This window comes from Taurulus bubalis (genome assembly GCF_910589615.1).
Source record: "Taurulus bubalis genome assembly, chromosome: 3".
Classification (NCBI taxonomy): domain Eukaryota; kingdom Metazoa; phylum Chordata; class Actinopteri; order Perciformes; family Cottidae; genus Taurulus; species Taurulus bubalis.
Window position 1 is genome coordinate 30,922,518 of NC_136591.1, and position 18,217 is coordinate 30,940,734.

General features: G+C 42.0%; 1 protein-coding gene across 1 annotated transcript; it reads left to right on the plus strand.

The window, feature by feature from the left end:
- The first annotated feature begins 702 nt into the window (after positions 1-702).
- fntb (farnesyltransferase, CAAX box, subunit beta) lies at positions 703-17,753 on the plus strand. The gene is made up of 12 exons (XM_079216245.1): positions 703-863; positions 2,547-2,611; positions 6,121-6,193; positions 6,889-6,980; positions 8,440-8,586; positions 9,509-9,592; positions 10,626-10,712; positions 10,826-10,955; positions 13,139-13,271; positions 14,020-14,131; positions 14,270-14,384; positions 17,091-17,753. Exons 1-12 carry the CDS (start codon positions 765-767, stop codon positions 17,244-17,246), a joined length of 1,293 nt encoding a protein of 430 aa, XP_079072371.1. The 5' UTR covers positions 703-764; the 3' UTR covers positions 17,247-17,753.
- Positions 17,754-18,217: the final 464 nt, after the last annotated feature.

Genomic DNA, 18,217 nt, shown 5'->3' on the forward strand with positions numbered 1-18,217 from the left:
CTCTTCAATAGACAGTGTTCTAGCTGTACCTCAGCTGGCAGCCAATTAGATTCCCCAGCAGACACTCACTCCTGCACTTAGTTGTTTGTGTGTCCTTTGAATCAAATCACATGTCAAACATCAATTCAGTTTGTGCAAACTGTGGTAATGATGGTGCCAAACGTCATGCAATATGTGTTATACTATAGGACATATTTGTTTCTGAAGCATTGGAATTATGTTTGATAATGTGTTTTGTATGTTTTGTATAAAATGCATTGGCTTGTTACTAGTGTGTTGTATTTACAAACCACACGGTGTCTGTTAGTGAATTGCAGGGCATTTGTGAAACATATTTTGTTGGTTTGCTACATTGACAGGAAATTAGCGTAATAGACTTTTTAATGTTGTATTGGTAAAGGCAGTGACACCACTTCCGGTATTGTTTTGTTGATGCATAACAGATTAACGGTAGAAATAGAATGACGTCGGTGACATAACACAAACTAAATACACCGTGTACACAGTCATTATTACTCGTTTACCCACAGTTTATAATAACACACCTGTACAAGAGGCTGTGAGCGTCAGACGGTCTCCATGACAGAGCGGTTTGATCCCGCGGAGCCGCCGTAGCGGGTGTGCGCGCAGTTTCCGCCCCCCTCCGTTCTCCGAGCAGGAAGTCAGGAAGTGAGCCGAGTCCACTGAACTATCAAACTACAAACTAACGGCACGGTCACACTCCCCGCACAGCCCTGCAGCTAACGGGTCCCACGGTCATCATCATGGACGGTTTCCCGACGCCTTTGCGGTGCTTCAACGAGCTCCACCCCGCGGAGAAGTTCGTGGATGACGGGGTGAAGACGGTGACTTCGGTGGAGCAGGTGAGCGGAGCCGCAGATTAGCGGCGTTAGGTAACGTGGCTCCCCGCTAACGCCGCTGCAGCTCTCCGGTCGGGACGGAGGCGCGTCTGGGAAGAAGTGGGACAGAAACTAGACTGTCACACACTTAGCTACTGTCGCTTATTATGATCCATACTTGTTAGCGTCCATCGGCTAGCTCGTCGGCAAACTAGGAACTTTTTTTAGTTAGCAATAGCATTGTGATGTTACCGTAATGAGATTACGTATTAATTCAATTAGCTGTTGGCTTAGCAGCCCGAGACGCCGCCCATGTACACTAAGGAGACTTAAGAGGAAAAGCTCCAGATCAATTAGATACGTTTCTGTCTTGACTTCAATCCGGTCCCAGCTAATTAATTAAGAAAGAAACCCCCAAAAGAACAGTGACCCATTTTAGTCATATGCTTCTGAGTTATCAAATTCAGGGTCAATCTGTTCAATTAAATATCGGCATATATTACTTTTATTTGTTTGGTATTTATATATTCACTTATAATCGATTTGCATCCCACTCTTGCCTGCATACCGGTTATGCAGTACGTGGATCGCACTTGAGCAGTTATGGATCTCATTACATCTTTGAGTTTGTTTAGTTGTTGTGGTTGTTGTTGTTGTTGGCATCTGGCCTGCTACAACTAACTCTGCAGTTTTTGTTCCATCAATGTCAGCTCTTCTGGACGGCTACTTTTGTCTACTTTTAGCCAACATCTCCCTGCCCCACTGCTCTGCTCACAGGTCGCCCAAATCACTGGTCCGCTGGCCAGATCGGTCCTGCTTCTGTTTACCTCCCTGGGATTTTGCATCAGCCTTAATTGGTTGTTCAGGAGGAGCCAGGACCTATACCAACAAATCCTCTCACCACAGCCAGTTCTAACTATATCCGGTCAATTGTACGCGCCATTCCCGTTATTCGTAATTATTTAGTTAGGCTTAGAAGTTGACAAAGTGTGTCTCTTTTACAAAAAATGAATTTAATCTATCTCGCTTCAAGATTTCTGTTCCATTTAAACATCAGTGGCCTGCTACTAAAGATTGACAATAGCAACGCTCTGTTATATGAATTGTCCCCAGTTGTCCTCGTTTTGACTGAAACATGGCCATCCCCTCAGATCCTAAGACTGTCCAAGAAATCATCTTTTGCTCAGAGCTCGAGAAGTATGAACATGTTGTTTTGGACACATATGTGAAGTCGGGATGTGCATGTGACACATTGATGCTTTGGAGGACATGGCAAAGACACTGAGTCACACAAGCTCTCTGATGGCTCCAACAAATTAAAAGCCCAGTGCCCGATACTTAATGTTTATGTATGACAATTAAAAAAACAAATACTCTAAGCTTTTCACAATATATTGTGTTATTGCTGTCAGACATGCCTCTTATAAAAGTAAACATATAAAACCGATACAGTCCTTTGTTTTCTTTACAACTCTCCAATGCCATCCGCAACAACAGAGACAAAGCCTGGCCCAAGGCTAGATCCAGTGGTTCCTCTTAGGACCGGCCAACCTCCAGGCGACATAAACACGGCTAAATAAAACCATTATCAGTCGGCTTTCTCTGCCTGTGCCTGAGTTTCGGCTCACCATTTTGTTGTTGGTATTCTTTAGCTCACAATGACCTTCGCAATGCCGTTAATGCTCTCTTCTTTTCTTTTTTTCCTAGAAAAAAGTGGAACACAGCATTGAAGAAGTCATCAGTGTTTACAAGCAAATGCACAGCTTACCGCAGTAAGTATCCAGAGAGAAACTAAACAAAAGGAAGCACAGACTGGTTGAGTTTGGAGAGTTTTGTTTTGGGTTTTTCTCAGATTATTTTCCCATTGTTGCCCTCAGCTTTTACACACAGCATTTTCATCATGTTTCTTACTGTAATAAAATGGCAGACTTTAAAGGTGCCCAAGATACACGATCATAGTGCATCATTTCTGTTCCATTAGATCTGAGTTGTTTTCACATCCGTGGTCGTGAGGATGTCAGACACTGCTTAGTGCTTACCGGTACTCACCCAACATCTGAAAAGTAAACCTCTTCCAGCAACGACTCCTTTTAGAGAAACTCTGCCCTCCAGACGTTGTTGTTGTTGCTCCCTTGACTTTTGTCTCAGCTGTCAAAATGTTGAAAAAAAATCTGATTTAATGTATGCATTATGAAAAGATCTAAACCACTGTAGGGCTGGCACAAATATATGTGATAACCTAAATATCAAGCATAAATGAATATTGTATCTAATATTGCAAAAAGGCAGTGTGAGTGTATATCTGCTGCGTCCGTTTTAAAACTGTCCATCATGAGTTTGATATTCCTGTAAGAGTGCAATGCAAAATCAATGAAGTGCTCTTCAAAGATAAGTGGATATGCATAATCTATAAAAAAGGAAATTAGGTAGCTTTGCTGGTAAACTGTGTGACATATTAGTACAATTAAATCATATCGTAACAGCCCTAGTGCAGAGTCTAGAAAAGAGTGCATTTTCAAACCCACGGAAACAAATTGTGGCTGTAGTAGTGATGATCACCTATTCATAGGACTCATACTCATGTTGTTGAATACATTTACTGCCTTTAGGAGAGATTTCCAAGAACACTGCTCATTGGCTGTTGTGGCTCACAAACACCTGCTGTTTGCTGCAGGGAGACGTGTGATGTCCGTTTCTCTAAAGGGTGTGTTGATCAGCCCACATACTTTGCTCCTGGCATCAGCTGTCATCAGTCCCCTCTTAATGCGGTGACTCATCTCATTTCTATGACAACTGCATGGACCTGAATGTCACTGCTGTAGCAGCCAATGGGGGAAATGTTCACAAGAAAGTGAACGGTATTCATCGGTGCCTTTTTTTTTATTTAGTCGTGATTGTTTCCCCTGTTTGGAGTTCAACACAACACCTTTTTGATAAAAGTTCTCAAGAGACTTTTGTTATTTTCTGGCCTGGTTGCTCGTCATCATTTTAGCAGTTTAATCAGAAATGTACGGATGTGTGATCCACCCACATCTACCAAATATTGACTTAGCATTGGTACAAAACAGGTGAGGCGTTACTCACTTAATTCAAGTAGTTTTGAAACAAAGCACTGTGTAATTTATAAAACATTGTGGGTAATATGACAGTGGTATTAAGTAGACCGAAGTGATGTGTGAAGAATAACGGAGTCTTTTATGGGACCCTTCAGAGGACAATCACTTACTGTTTTTTCTTGGCGCTGCCTTCCCACGTGCTAAGAAGGCAAAATGTACGTTTAAGTTTACTATTGATGTTCATAAAAGAATACGTTTTGCTTGTTTGTGAATTTACTGTCTAAAAATACAGAGTAGCCAGGATTTCTGAAATGGTTTCATTTTATAGACTTCTTTACATTGCCACGAATACCTTCAGTGGAGAAAATCTCTTCTTTATTTTACTTCAAATCAGCCCCCGGTACAGATACAGTGTGTGTGTGGAATGTAAGTGTCTCTCATTACCAGAAACACAACTGAGACACAACCATGTCCCTCTGTATTATTCCCAAACATAAAAAAATTGTCAGTTGCAAAATATGCCACTAAAACCAGTATGAGATGAACCCATGTGTATAAAAGTTGAGATGGTTAGATGTATTTATTATTTAGCCTCTCTCTCCCTCCCCGTTGCAGATGTTTGTTCTGCTGAACCTAAGGGTGAAATCATGGCTTTCATTTACCCACAGGCTCGTCTGGTCTGCCCCAAACTTTTAAACGGCCTCGTCCGACAAGCATGACCGTGGTGGGCGGACCGGCTTTTAGCTGCTCAGCGCCGGTCTTCTTCTCCCTTCTGATTGTTGTCGTGTTGCAGAATATTGCAGCGATCTGTGACTAACCCTTTGTAGGTAGAGCATAATTACAGTCGCCCCTAGCAAACACTGCGTGAAAAGGACAGGCAGTAAATGGGACTGGGTGGAGAGGGAGGAGGGAGGGTCGGCTGTCTTTGACTCACTGACACACATACTATCACACACTGGTGTGTTCCTGTGGAGCACGCTGACATTAGCACGATGAAAGGGAGGCTCTCACACCCACCTCTACCCCGGGAATCAATAAAGTAATATTGTAGATTGATATTGTAATTACATTATTAATTTCAGGTGGGGCATTTTTTTTCTCTCTCCCAAAACCACATATTTTAATAATAATAATTATGGAACAGGCTGTTGCAATTCTGCACCAGTAGGTGACAGTAGAACGAATTGCTACAGCCTAGTTCACAATTACTCATTTTCCAAATCAGCCTTTTTTTGTCTTGACAGTGCTTTTTTACATTGCTACGTTATCCGTCAAAATTATTACATCATCAGTTTTGAAAAGAAGAAATAGACCCACCGGAAAGGTGTTACTTTAACAGTAAAAATGTTAATACAATCTTGGTCAGAACCATTTATTACATATATAATTACATTGTTTTACATTTTTAGGAGCCATCACATTTTCAGGAAATGTACATTTATGTATTACATAATTGGTTTCTACGATACCGTACAGTGTTGCACCGTATTGTACACTATATATACTGTTTATATTGAGTATTAATGCAACATGCCACAGCCTTAGTCGCCCAAGCTAGTTTCCCGTTTTAGTCCTTCGATGGACTTTTATGCGAAAGCACAAAACTCACCAGAAAATACATACAACACAAACAATATACAAAACGTGGTTTCAGTAATATAATATTCTGCATTACAGTATCTTTAGACTTTTCAGACTAACCTTCTATAAATAATTATTTTGATACCTGAAAGTAGTTTGCATGGATTTTAAGTTCCTTATCCTTAATTGTTCTTAATAAGGACGGAGCGGAATACTTTCCTGCTAATAGAAAGTAAAAAGCTGAGAAGCCTCAAAAGATATCGATAAATAAATCAAATAAATGCTGACACCACTGCCTCATCTGCTGAAATGGTTGTATTAATCAGTTTCTCTCAGATTTTGTGAAATCTGTGTTTTTTTTGCTTTCAATATTTACACATACAATATTTATTTATTTTAATACACTTCACAAAGCCTTTCATGTGAAGTGGGACGTGACTGGAGAGACTACCTGGTGGACCTTTTTTTTAATTTTGTGTTATAACCTGAGGCTCCACTTAAAATTCAAAATAGCCAAAAAACAAGTGTGGCCAAGAATATAATTTTCTACAAAGGGATTGAACTGAGCCTCTTGTTTGAACTGTTGAGTTTCCAGCTGCTCGTCTTGTTCTAATTGCTCCTTCTGTCCTGTGTTTGGTCCTCAGGCCAGCGTTGTTGCGGGAACAACACTACCAATATCTCAAGAAGGGCTTACGTCACTTATCGGATGCTTATGAGGTACAGTACCACACGGGTTGTAACGCCTCTCATGGCCATTCAAGTGTATGATGGACCCAAATGACACGCAGGCAGTACGACGGCGTCCATTTAGAGGCTGCGTTGCTTCCTGTGAGTCAGTGATGGCCAGGACAGACGGACAGTGGAGGACCGGCTCTTTCTGCTGGACGTAGAAACAGAACGACTGCGTTCTCCCATCCATGCTCTCGAGGAGGTCGCCTCTCTTTAGGGTGTGCTACCGTAGAAGACTGGGAAAGGCATTTGTTGTGACATTTCTGATGTAACCTTAGACTGTGTGTGTGTGTGTGTGTGTGTGTGTGTGTGTGTGTGTGTGTGTGTGTGTGTGTGTGTGTGTGTGTGTGTGTGTGTGTGTGTGTGTGTGTGTGTGTGCGCAGTGTTAACATGTCCAATTAAACATGGCAGCAATGTTTGCGATGTGAATTACAATCTGAGTCATTTATATTATGAAGTTCAAACAGCACAAAAGACATCAAGCTGCTGTTTTGTTTTCATGATAAACACTAGAAATAAGTGGTGTGGTATTATTCTGTTGCTTTTCCTCCTGAAGGCCTGCGCTGCTCTGTTTACTGTCATCTCTGTCTCTAACTGACTGATCGCACCGTCTTGTTTACTGCTGTGCTTGGTCATCTGATGCCATCTGATCATGTGCTGCTGTCTCTCCTTGTTCCGGGTAGTGTCTGGATGCGAGCAGACCGTGGCTTTGCTTCTGGATTCTTCACAGTCTGGAGTTACTAGAGGAGCCCATTCCTACTGCTGTCGCCTCAGAGTGAGAAACACACAAACACACACAGACACACAGTAATACACACTCTACAACTAGACTTCTACCGAGGGCCACTGCCAAAGACGTTGTATTATTTATTACCGTGGCACAGTTCTCATACTTACTAGAGTAGAGCAAATGTTGCTTCAATGAAAATTGCTGATAATTAACTGCAGCTGCTCCACATAAACTGTCTAATTGCAACGATGGCTGTAGGTTTGTGTCATGCAATATAAGTTTATGTTACAAGTGATGTAATATGAATTCACTACCCACACAGGCTTATGAGACACAATATTTACACCAATCTAAGGGAAGTTAAAGTGCCAGTTATTTCCGGCATGGCTCCAAGATGCTAAAAGACGTGTATCATATTTTACTCACGGCTGAGTATGAAAAAGGAGCTTTGTTATTAATTGGAGGCTTTATACTGTTTTAAACCCACAAATACCAGCGCAGTGGTAAATCAGCATATGCCAATAAAGATCAGAACTTCTTATATCTGATATTATAAAGAAAGAGTTTTTGTCTTTATTCCAAGGCTCTAAATCTAAAAAATGCAATATGCCTTTTAACTGGCAGTTTACTTTTTATCATGCCACCAGAAGACTTCAGAATAGATGGAGAGGCATTTTTATAAACCCTTAAATTATAAATTTTTCCAGCACAATTAATATTAGTGATGTAATTACTAATATTAACTAAATACTAAGTCATTTCTTTCCTTTGTGGTCTCCATAAATAACTGCAACAATTCATCTTAATTCTCGTCTATAATCCAACACCAACATAAACCAATAGTGGTGTTGATGTAAGAAGGAATTAATGTTTTTCCCCCAATCATGGTTATTGCTATTTGTGACGAGTGTAATGACGCTACTGGGCAGAACGAGCAGGTGTATTATTTTAGACGAGTCTATGCAGCTTTAATTTGCCATTTGATTAAATTACTGCCAGTCGAAAGTAACACTCAGCAAGGAGATGCCAGGCTGCACGCTCGTTATTACCGGGAGGCGTGCCAACACACCGGCTGCCGCCAATGACACACACACACACACACACACACACACACACACACACACACACACACACACACACACACACACACACACACACTCTATCACAAGAGAGAGATTTTCCCGTGGATTGAAACCGGCATTGGGTTTTAATGTGTGACAAGAGTGAGGCAATTGGACACAAACTTTGCAAACTCTGTCCTGCACCACCTCTGATAGAAACTCAGGCTCCGTGCGTCAAAACACACATGAAAACGCAAGCGCTCCAATGTTTCCGTCGTCAGCCCGTGGATCTCCGTTGGATACGGTTACATAATCAGTGCAGACGCCGTAATCAAATATGCAAGACGCATTTCACCATCCTCTGTTACCTGATATACTGTCTGTCTGTGAAAGTAGAACGTAAACAACTCTCTGTCTTCCCTTCTTGATCTTCTTCTCTCCAGTGTGTGTCAGTTTCTGTCTCGCTGTCAGAGCGCAACAGGCGGCTTCGCCGGCGGTCCGGGACAACATGCCCACCTCGCACCCACCTACGCCGCCGTCAACGCCCTCTGCATCATCGGCACGGAGGAGGCCTACAACATTATAGACAGGTACAGCGTGACGCCGTTAGGAGACCTGTTTTATATAAACCCCTTTACTCCACCAAAAGCAGAACTCAACACACATTTGAAAGACGTGAATCGTTCCTCTGATGTGTGCACAGCTCACTGACATCGTTTCCCATGATTTCTGGCTGATGACATAACAGTAAGACTTCAGCAGCTTTTGATGTAGAGTTTACGATTCTCCTCTCTCAGTAAATCACTTCACATGCCAAGAGAAGCAATTTGTCACGGCGACTTTGTTGGAAAGCAACAACTAGAAGAATATACGAAACAACACTGTTTATATCAAACCAGTTTTTATAGATAGACAAATGATAGATGTATACTTTATTCATCCCCGAGGGGAAATTAGTTTGTCACAGTAGAAAGCAAAGTTACATAAAAGACACAAAAAAATAAGTGCGAAAATGCAAAGTATGTGCAGTGTACAGTGTATTTTACTGAAGTCACATCCAGCCTGAAGTAAAGGGCTCGAGATTGTAATTGAATGATAATTAAACAATAATTAGTTTTATGATTAAGTGTAATGATATTCACATTTCAAAGTTTTTAATCAGTGGCTGTAATGATGTTTGCCTTTCAAACACCATTCAGTTTAATTGTTTTATTATTATTACAGACTTATCTCGCTGATGTTCTTTAACCAGCAGCTGATTCTACGAGCATGTAGAGTTTGTGTTCACATGGTTACTAACTCATATTCATATCTGTAGCTGATGGGAGAAGCTATGACTGCTTACAGTCGGGATTTCTCTGTGTTGATTTTTTTTATTAGCGCTTTATTATAATACAATGTTCCACGTTCCTGCCCATCCCCCCTTTGATGTTTCTCTCACATTCACTCCATCCTTTCTCCTCCTCCTCCTCGTTCTAATCCCCCCTCTCTCCTCCTGTCCTGACCCTCCAGGGAGAAGCTGTTAGATTTCCTAATGTCAGTGAAGCAGCCAGATGGCTCGTTTGTGATGCACGTCGGAGGAGAGGTGGATGTCAGGTGAGAGCCCAGAAGATAATGCTCCCTCCTCTACCCTCTGTTCTCTTTTCCCTTTTTTGTTGTCGTTTGTTTTGTTTGTTTCCGCACCACACAGGAAGATCCATAAATCACCAAAGTCACCGTCACAATTAACAGCACGTTTAGTACCCACTATGGTATTCAATATTGAGATTTTGCTGTGCGATTCAGTGTTTTCACCAAAAAAGTAGGGCATTTTTTAAAAGTAGATCTCCTTTTTATCTCCCTTTTCTTTGTGTTTTTTTCTGTTCCCCTTTGTTGTTGATAGAAAAGAGGAGAAATACCCACATCTCTCTTGCGTAAGAGTGGATTTATGTTATGTGTGTGTGTGTGTGTGTCTGTGTGTGTCTTTGAATCTGCTTTGTGTGCCGGTGGATTTGCTTTGATGTATCGTCCTCGGTTTCGACAAAGAACTTCCAAAGTCAAAGTTGCTGTTTCTCTCTCAGGAGGCTGTCATCTGTTGCCAACCAATTCATGTTCTGCTGTCATTACCTATTATTTAAACTCTTTGTCTGTCCTGTAAAAAAAAAAAAAAACACTCTTAAGTGATCAAGAGCTGTAAATAAACAAGTTTTATTTTCCAATGTGATTTTAAAAGGGTTTTAGTGGCCTAAGAAGCAGCAGGATGTGCTCAAACCCACATAACATTATTTTTATGACAATCTACAAAGGCCCTGAAGAGTCGGGAACCAACAATGAGTTTGTCCTACTAAGTCTGATACTCCATTGACCAGTGTCTTTTTATTTTGGCTGCACGGACGAGACTTGTTAGTTGGATACACTCACTGTTGTTTCTGGTGCCTTCAAGGAATTTCTCAATAATAATAATAATAATAATAAAAAGATATAAATGATTCATTCTGAAAGCCTTACATTCTCTTGACAGCAGAGGGAAACGAAAGCCAAGATGACTTTACAGTATGACAGATTACACCCAAAAAAAAAAAAGAGAGCTGACTTCCTGCTCACCCACATCTCTCTCTTGATACATATCTCTGTTTTCCCCTTTTCCTAGGAGTGCATATTGTGCAGCTTCTGTAGCGTCGCTCACAAACATCCTCGTTCCTAAACTGTTTGAGGACACGCCCAACTGGATCCTCAGGTACAGCCCACCACAGCGGCCTACCGTCCAACTATTGAAGACCCATTTGTGTTCCTCCATTCCTCCAGTGTGTGTTTCATCTGCTGCGTTTTTTTAATTTCCTCTACCTCCAGTTGCCAGAACTGGGAAGGTGGTCTGAGTGGCGTGCCGGGTCTGGAGGCCCACGGTGGCTACACTTTCTGTGGCACCGCGGCACTCGTCATCCTGGGCAAAGAGCATATGCTGGACCTCAAAGCGTTGCTGGTGAGAAGCTCCCCTCAGGTTTTACTTGCTTATACAACCAAAACGAATACGTATTAAAAAAACATAAAACAAGACAACCACGTGGCTCGAGTCCCAAAGACGCACACAAAAAGACACTATCAATAGAAGTCACAACAGGGCTGTGTGAAGCAATATCCCTTTTTATAGGCTGTGATTAAATAATAATAAAATGTCCCATTAAAGGATGTTTAATTAAATAAAAGGACTGATAAATCCTGCCGGAGACCCATTCTGTTACGACATATTGCCTTTTGCTTATTTCGATAAGAGTTGGTCCTGTATCTTTGATCTAACATGTTCTGTCTTGCAGAACCATTTGGAGACGCACTGCAGCTGTCGGCATTATCTTTGTTTATTTTGCTTGCTAGGCTCGTGGTGTTTTGTAGGTCAAAGTTTCCATCAGTTTGGCTCCAGTAGCCATTGGGATTCTGTGTTGATCCCTTAAGGGACATTCTCTTGTCATGTGCCTGCTTCCAGAGAAGAAAGAGGGCAGAACTGCAGCCTCGGAGCTTTAGTCGTGCTCAGGGTCTCTGCAGCAGGTCAGATGCTTAATGACACGCGGAAATAAAGAGTTTTTTTTATTGTTTCGTTTTTTTACATCTCTTCTTAAAAGAATAAAAACAGCTTGTGTTTGTTGCTTTGGTTTCTTTTCGTCATCGTTCAGGAACACTGTGTAGCCTTTAGAGGGATTTATAGGCGATAATGGATTATAAAGCTCATAACTATGTTTTATTTTGTGTATAATCGCCTGAAACTAAATCGTTGTGTTTTCGTGGCCTCAAAATGAGCCGTTCAATATCTACTTTCACCGTGATCCTCTGACGCCCTTGGAAAGGGAGCGGAGGGCGGAGAACCATTCATTTGGTTGCAATCTGCAATCTCACCACTAGATGGCACTAAATCCCCCACACTGGTCCTTTTTAATACCTTCAATGTAAAGGCTGTGAAATGCTACCCCAGCATCCATTACGCCGTCGGTATTTACAGAATATGCTAGGGATGTATAGGGACATTTGCATTAGTAACCCCTCCCCTCTTCTCTTAACAACCCCACAGCTTTGTGGTGTTGTATCCACTCAACGCCCAGCCAAAGTCACGCCCTCTGACGTATCCCGTGTCACTGGAGGGCACAGCCATTTAGTTTCCTTAAAATCATGCAGTATTTGAGTGTGTGTGAACAAAAACAAGACTCGTTTTATGAAGTTGTCCTTCATCTAGTGAAGTAGGGTGACTCACGCTGCACGATGCGGCTCCAGTTTTATCTCTGAGAGAATTAATTCATGTTCTCAACCCGAAGATGGCGACGCAAATGCCCCACTTTATTAAACAATGCCCGGCGCTTCATTTGAAGATGAGACGTCTCACACTGGCACGGCAGAGAACAATATCACATATTGTCTGTCGAGTGGAGGGAAAAGGGGAAGCGGCATAATTCCCACAGCGCCGCCTGGCCAATGAATGATCGGCCTGTCTATTCTAATCAAATAAAGACAGCACTAAACTCAGCAGCAGCATGCATGAAGCATTTATGGTGCAGATTACTGCTCGACGATCAAATGCCTTTCTACAAGCTCCAACATTAGGATTTTTGCTACAGCTGAATAACGAGTGATGATGAAAGTCCCTCTACTCTTGAAAGGGTATTCTTTTGTTTTTGTTTCACAATGTGTGGAAAACGTGTGAAGGCCAGCGTGGACTTAAAAACATTGAATATGATGGGTAATAATAAAATGTGTGTCCTTTTTTTGTTTTACAATTGTGTGAGGAGAGCCAACAGCTCCGGCTCAGCTGCACTGCAGAGTTTTCCTTTTTTTCTTCTTACCAAATTAATTCCTGAACTGCCGTTAATAAGATGAACATTGTTCCTCCTCTCCATCCGACAGACTAGACCCCAGCTGGTATTAAACCCAGTTCTCCATAGCTACTCCATCAAAGCTGAGCAAGACCGGATGTGCACCAATTAGTGGTTTCCATGTCAACAATATTGCAAATTCCCTCCCATTTTAATAATATGAAGATGTCTCTTGCTTTGGTCCTGTGTGAACCCCGTGTGGTTTCAGCAGCGGCGGCGTTCGACATGGTTGCACTTAAAGTGACGGCAGGATCCGAGTTGAACGTCCCCAAAGATGGTTAAAAGTGTGTTTGCCGCGTGTCCTCCTCAGCGGTGGGTGGTCAGCAGACAGATGCGATTCGAAGGAGGCTTCCAGGGCCGCTGTAACAAACTGGTGGACGGCTGCTACTCCTTCTGGCAGGCTGGACTCCTGCCTCTACTCCACAGAGCCTTATTCAAAGAAGGTACGTATCAAAGTCTCTCTTTTAAGAGTTGTAAAAACACACGGAGCAGCCTCTAGAAATATTATAGCGATTAATATAATTGTAGTATTTTTTTTATCAGTAATTGCATTAAAGAATGAAAATAAGTGTATCATGACTAAATAAACGAGTCATTACAGATTTCTCTCTTGAGTCCACTCAATATCAATTGCGTTTTTTCCCCACCAACATTTAGAGAAAATTGCTTCACCTGGTCTTTTTTCACCTGAGCCTTTTCTCTTTAGCCACCGCAAAAATGTGATTTTGGTCACAGTAACCAGATAATAACTCATTGCGGGTATTAAGTGTAATTATTAAAGTTTTCAGAGCTGCACTGGATACACTCGGAGGCCTCAAGGAGGAATCTGTCAAGGGGATTAAGAGTGCTTTTCTCTTTGCTGTTTACTCGTGCTACACTACACGGATAATGCTGAGCTAAATACGGGCTCGTCGTTTCCAGTTTGACCAGTTTCTCCACCTAAAGAAAGAAAACTGATGACATGATCATGTTTAGCTGAGTTTCACGTGGATTTTAAAGACACTAATCATCACAATTTACTGTAAACAAGGTCCTCTTCTCAGCAAGCACTGCGCAGGAAATGTATCATACCAGTAGGAAGTAAAGAGGAAAATGGGGGGCAAAATTGTAAATAAGCTGCTGATAATGTTCCACGTTTAAGGGCATCGCAGTAACTAAGTTTTGAGTTTTGGCTGAATTGTGTTTGTGCAGGAGAATCAGAGCTGAGTCGGCAGCGGTGGATGTTCGAGCAGCAGGCCTTGCAGGAGTACATCCTCCTGTGCTGTCAGAACCCAACAGGGGGCCTTCTGGATAAGCCTGGCAAGTCAGTACCGCACCATCTGGACACGGACACACACACACACACACACACTCACACTCTAAGGCTGGTGGCAGCACATGCGCTCTCCACACAATTAAATGGGATGCACATCCTTTACGCATTGTGTCTCCGTGTGTCCAGATCCAGAGATTTCTACCACACGTGTTACTGCCTGAGCGGCCTCTCCATAGCGCAACACTTTGGAAACATGGACCTCCACCACGAGATGATCCTCGGCAGGGAGGAGAACAGATTGGTGAGACTGGAATGGATTTCTCTTAATGGAAGCAAATTAGACGTCAATACCTACGTGATATCAACTTGTTACGGTCCATCTAGTGTCCCTCGGGGTACACGAGGCGTAACATACAGCAGTGTTTTTCAACTTTGAGCCGCGGCACATTTTCTATAATTTAAAAAAAATAAAAAATCCCGCAGCACACCAACAACCCAAAAAGTTACAAAATGTCACATTGTAGCATAATACAGCATATATGATCGGTCATTATTGCACTACCTACTGGCATTGAGGAGTATTTCATTACTAGGCCAGCCACTATGTTGCAGGCTCAGAAGCTCAACAATGGAAAATTATTTGCGGCAACTAAATAATATTTTTTGGGACCGATTAAGTGAAATTGGACATTTTTCCACGGCATGATGCCGTGGCACAGTGGTTGAAAAAATAAATAAATCACTGACATACAGGATCTTGGTAAAAGGTGGAACAAAGAAGGAAACAAAAAGGTGGGTGAAATACTTGAGCAGCGATATGTAGCATTTATTGGGCAGTTTACAGAGTAACAAAAAGGTAAAACAACTAAAATGGAAGTAAAAGTCATCAGGGTCTCTAAGGCCAAAACAAATAACCAAACCCCCACACTAGCTAGAACATAAGGTCAACTGGCCTACCGTAGCAAAAAGGAAAATGATACCGAGCTCCCTGACTATCCACAAAGCAGGAGAAAACAGAAACAACAACAACAAATAGCAGAGAACCCCACACAGCTTCCCCAAAAGGTATGGCAACTGGTAGCCTGCACTCAGGCACCTCGACACAACCGGGTCGACGGCTCGGAGAGGAAAAGAGAGGATCTTAGCGTTTATATCCAGCCCACTGATTGAGTGATGCCTCTCAGGTGGAGGCGCTCCAGAAGAGGGCGGAGTTACGTCAGGGGGCGTAACACAACTTCTCACCAGTTCCTGGAGTAAATAAAAGCTCTGCTGTCATTGAAGTAATGCAGAAACTTACTTACTTAGTTCTACTTTTTTTTTGGAACAGTGGTTTCCAACATTTACCTCCGATGACATCACATGAGCTGAAGTACCTCTGTGTGGGTCGTACCTTCAGAAGGATAGATGCTCTAAAAACGTGGCCTTTTCTAAGATAAGGAAAAACGGAAAGAGTTTCGCCTGATTTATACACCGATTAAAACATAGTTATGAATATTATAATCAATGTCTGCCCATAAAACCCCCCTAAATGTTACACACTGTTCCTTAAGTTACTATTCATGTAAAAATGTATAATTTGGTGGTAGTTAGGCTGAGTTTCTTTTTGCGGTAGGTTGGGTCATGTTGCTTCAGCCGTACCTCCTCTCATCGCTCATCACTCCATCCCTCTGCTAGTTTTCATGCCTCTTCAATCGCAGCACTTGGCGTTTAATAAAGTAGTTACTAAGCTTATTCTCTCTGGTCTTGCTGAGAGGGTACATGCCAGGGTCTTGTATCTCCCGGGATACAAGGGGCCCCTTGTTGGGAGTCACTGGTGGATCCCACTCTGCTGCAGGAGCTGTGAGAGCAGCTTCACGGCTCACAGACAGCGAGGCAGCATGTTGAGACTGATGTTTTCCAGATATCCGTCAGATAGCTGATCGCCAAAGAGGAGTACTTCTTTCAAAACAAGTGTTCTGTTGATCTACACCAGGAGAATTGTCGGCTCATGAAGAATTATCAAAATGTAGATTTAGTGACCCAAAATACATTAGCATTATTATTATTATTATTATTATTATTATTATTATTAGTGAAGCTCCTCGTAGTTTTGAAGATGTAATGGCTGCAATAACAGAGTTCAATCGGCAGGTCCTTAACATTAAAATAAATTATTCAAAATTGAATTAACTGAATTGACTGCTCATTTTGCCTCCAATGCACCTTTTTATGTTCTCACCATTTTTTTTTGTTTTTAATCTTCCATTTATTTGCAGTATGCAGAGGGTTTTCAAATGACTGCAGTCAAGAGAGCGTGACACTGTTCCTCATTATGCACCTTTTGAATGAATTGCACGCCTTTCATCTTCAGCGTGATGGTTCACTTCCTGATCGGGTACATGCAGATGCAGATGCAGATGCAGATGTGAAAGGCGACACGGCGACGGTGGTGTTGATTATAAGATGGCGTGTGGTTTTACTTTAAGATGTCGGTGGCAGCAGCAGTGGTGTTGGTTTTATTGTCATGCTTCCTGTTGTATTCCTGGCAATTACAGTCGGTGACAGTAAGTCTGCCCGGAGACATGCATGTGTTGTTTCTGTAGACTGTCTAAAATAAATGATATTCAGTGGAGGGACCCATTACCTGACTGAATAAATGGGTAAAAAAGGCATTCATTGGCTGTTCTTGCACGGACACATGTCGTGTCTCCTACCGAGGACCTGATACAGGGCAACTGTTGAAAAGAAACTGTTGAAATGTATTCTTCTTTTTGGCAGACTCGTTCTGAAGAAGTCAATGAAAAGTCTCCACGGATAGCGGACAGTTTACACTGCACTGTAATTAAGACATACATTTATTTAAGTAATACTGAAACTGTAATTACACCCAAACCAGATTAGATAAAGCTGCCGGAAAAATTAGGCCACCTTTTTTGAGCCAGAAAAAGATCCAAGAGCAAACGGAGGCTTTGAATAAAAACATTACGGTACAGCATAAGTTTTATTTTCCTCTTGTTCCGTCTCGCAGGCTCCAACTCATCCCATTTACAACATTTGTCCGGAGAAGGTGGCTCAGGCCCTGCAGCACTTCCACCGGCTGCCCGTCCCTGATGAAGATGATGATGACGACGACAGAGTGTCGGACCCCGTCGGTGCCTCCAGATCAAGTGACCATCGGTCCTAGCTGGTCATCGGTGGCGACGTCGCTGCGTGTGAAGCAGCAAACTGTGGGAACGGACTCAAACCATCAAACAGATGTAGACGAGCCCCAAAAAACATGTGGCGGTCGACTGTCGGTAGACATGAGGGCTGGAGTTTAGCAGGAGTTTGCCTGATTAAAAGGTCAACGTGTGTGTGTGTGTGTGTGTGTGTGTGTGTGTGTGTGTGTGGGCAGTTTAGCGTTCAGCTGGATTCTTGCTTGCAATGCCTGTTTTCATTCGCTGAAATAAAAGTGAAACTTTCAGTTTAACCTCAGTTAATAAAACTTTATAGAGATCTTTTCATAACGGTGTAAGATTTAAGTTCATCAGTCGACCTCTAAAAAGAACCTGCAAACACTATCGAAATATCTTTTGAAAAACCGTGACTGACTCCAGTATTTTAAGCCTCAGTTCTGTACATTTAAATTTCAGATTCAGTACATCTCTACTTGATCCTTTTATTTTCCATAATTTCTTAATAAAACAATTGAACTGAACCGTGGGAATGTTTGGCGTTTTTGCTTGAAAAAAATAGCAAAATAAAATTGTCTGTCTGTCAATCAACTTCTCAATAATTTGACTTAGTTTGGTTTAAAAGCAGTCGCTGTTTCCTGACGAGTTTCTTTCCATTTAAAGCAAACATGCAGAACATAATCGGCTCACCCAAGAAAAATAAAAGTTCAAATTAATTAAAACATTTCAAACTTATTTGGAGGTCAGTGTGAGCCGTTAGAGGTAGAGGGAAATACAAATAAGAATCTCTGAAATGACAGATGAAAACTGGCCCATTTTTCCCCGCATAGTTCAAAACTAACCTGGTGTACGGTGAGAACCGTTCCAGAACGAGACAAAAGGACATAACGTTCTTCAGTCTTCGTTCTAGATAGCCGTCAGCGTTGCTGCAACTAAAGAACCAAAAGGTTGTTGCCTGCAGAACCAAAAGCACACCAGGTCC

What these genes read in the sequence shown, in the direction of transcription:
- fntb (XM_079216245.1), top strand. Translation starts at nt 765, where the DNA reads ATGGACGGTTTCCCGACGCCTTTGCGGTGCTTCAACGAGCTCCACCCC. An exon ending in CCTACTGCTGTCGCCTCAGA is followed by an intron (nt 6,981 to 8,439) that starts GTGAGAAACACA and finishes TCTTCTCTCCAG; the next exon opens with TGTGTGTCAGTTTCTGTCTC. An exon ending in CTTCTGGATAAGCCTGGCAA is followed by an intron (nt 14,132 to 14,269) that starts GTCAGTACCGCA and finishes CCGTGTGTCCAG; the next exon opens with ATCCAGAGATTTCTACCACA.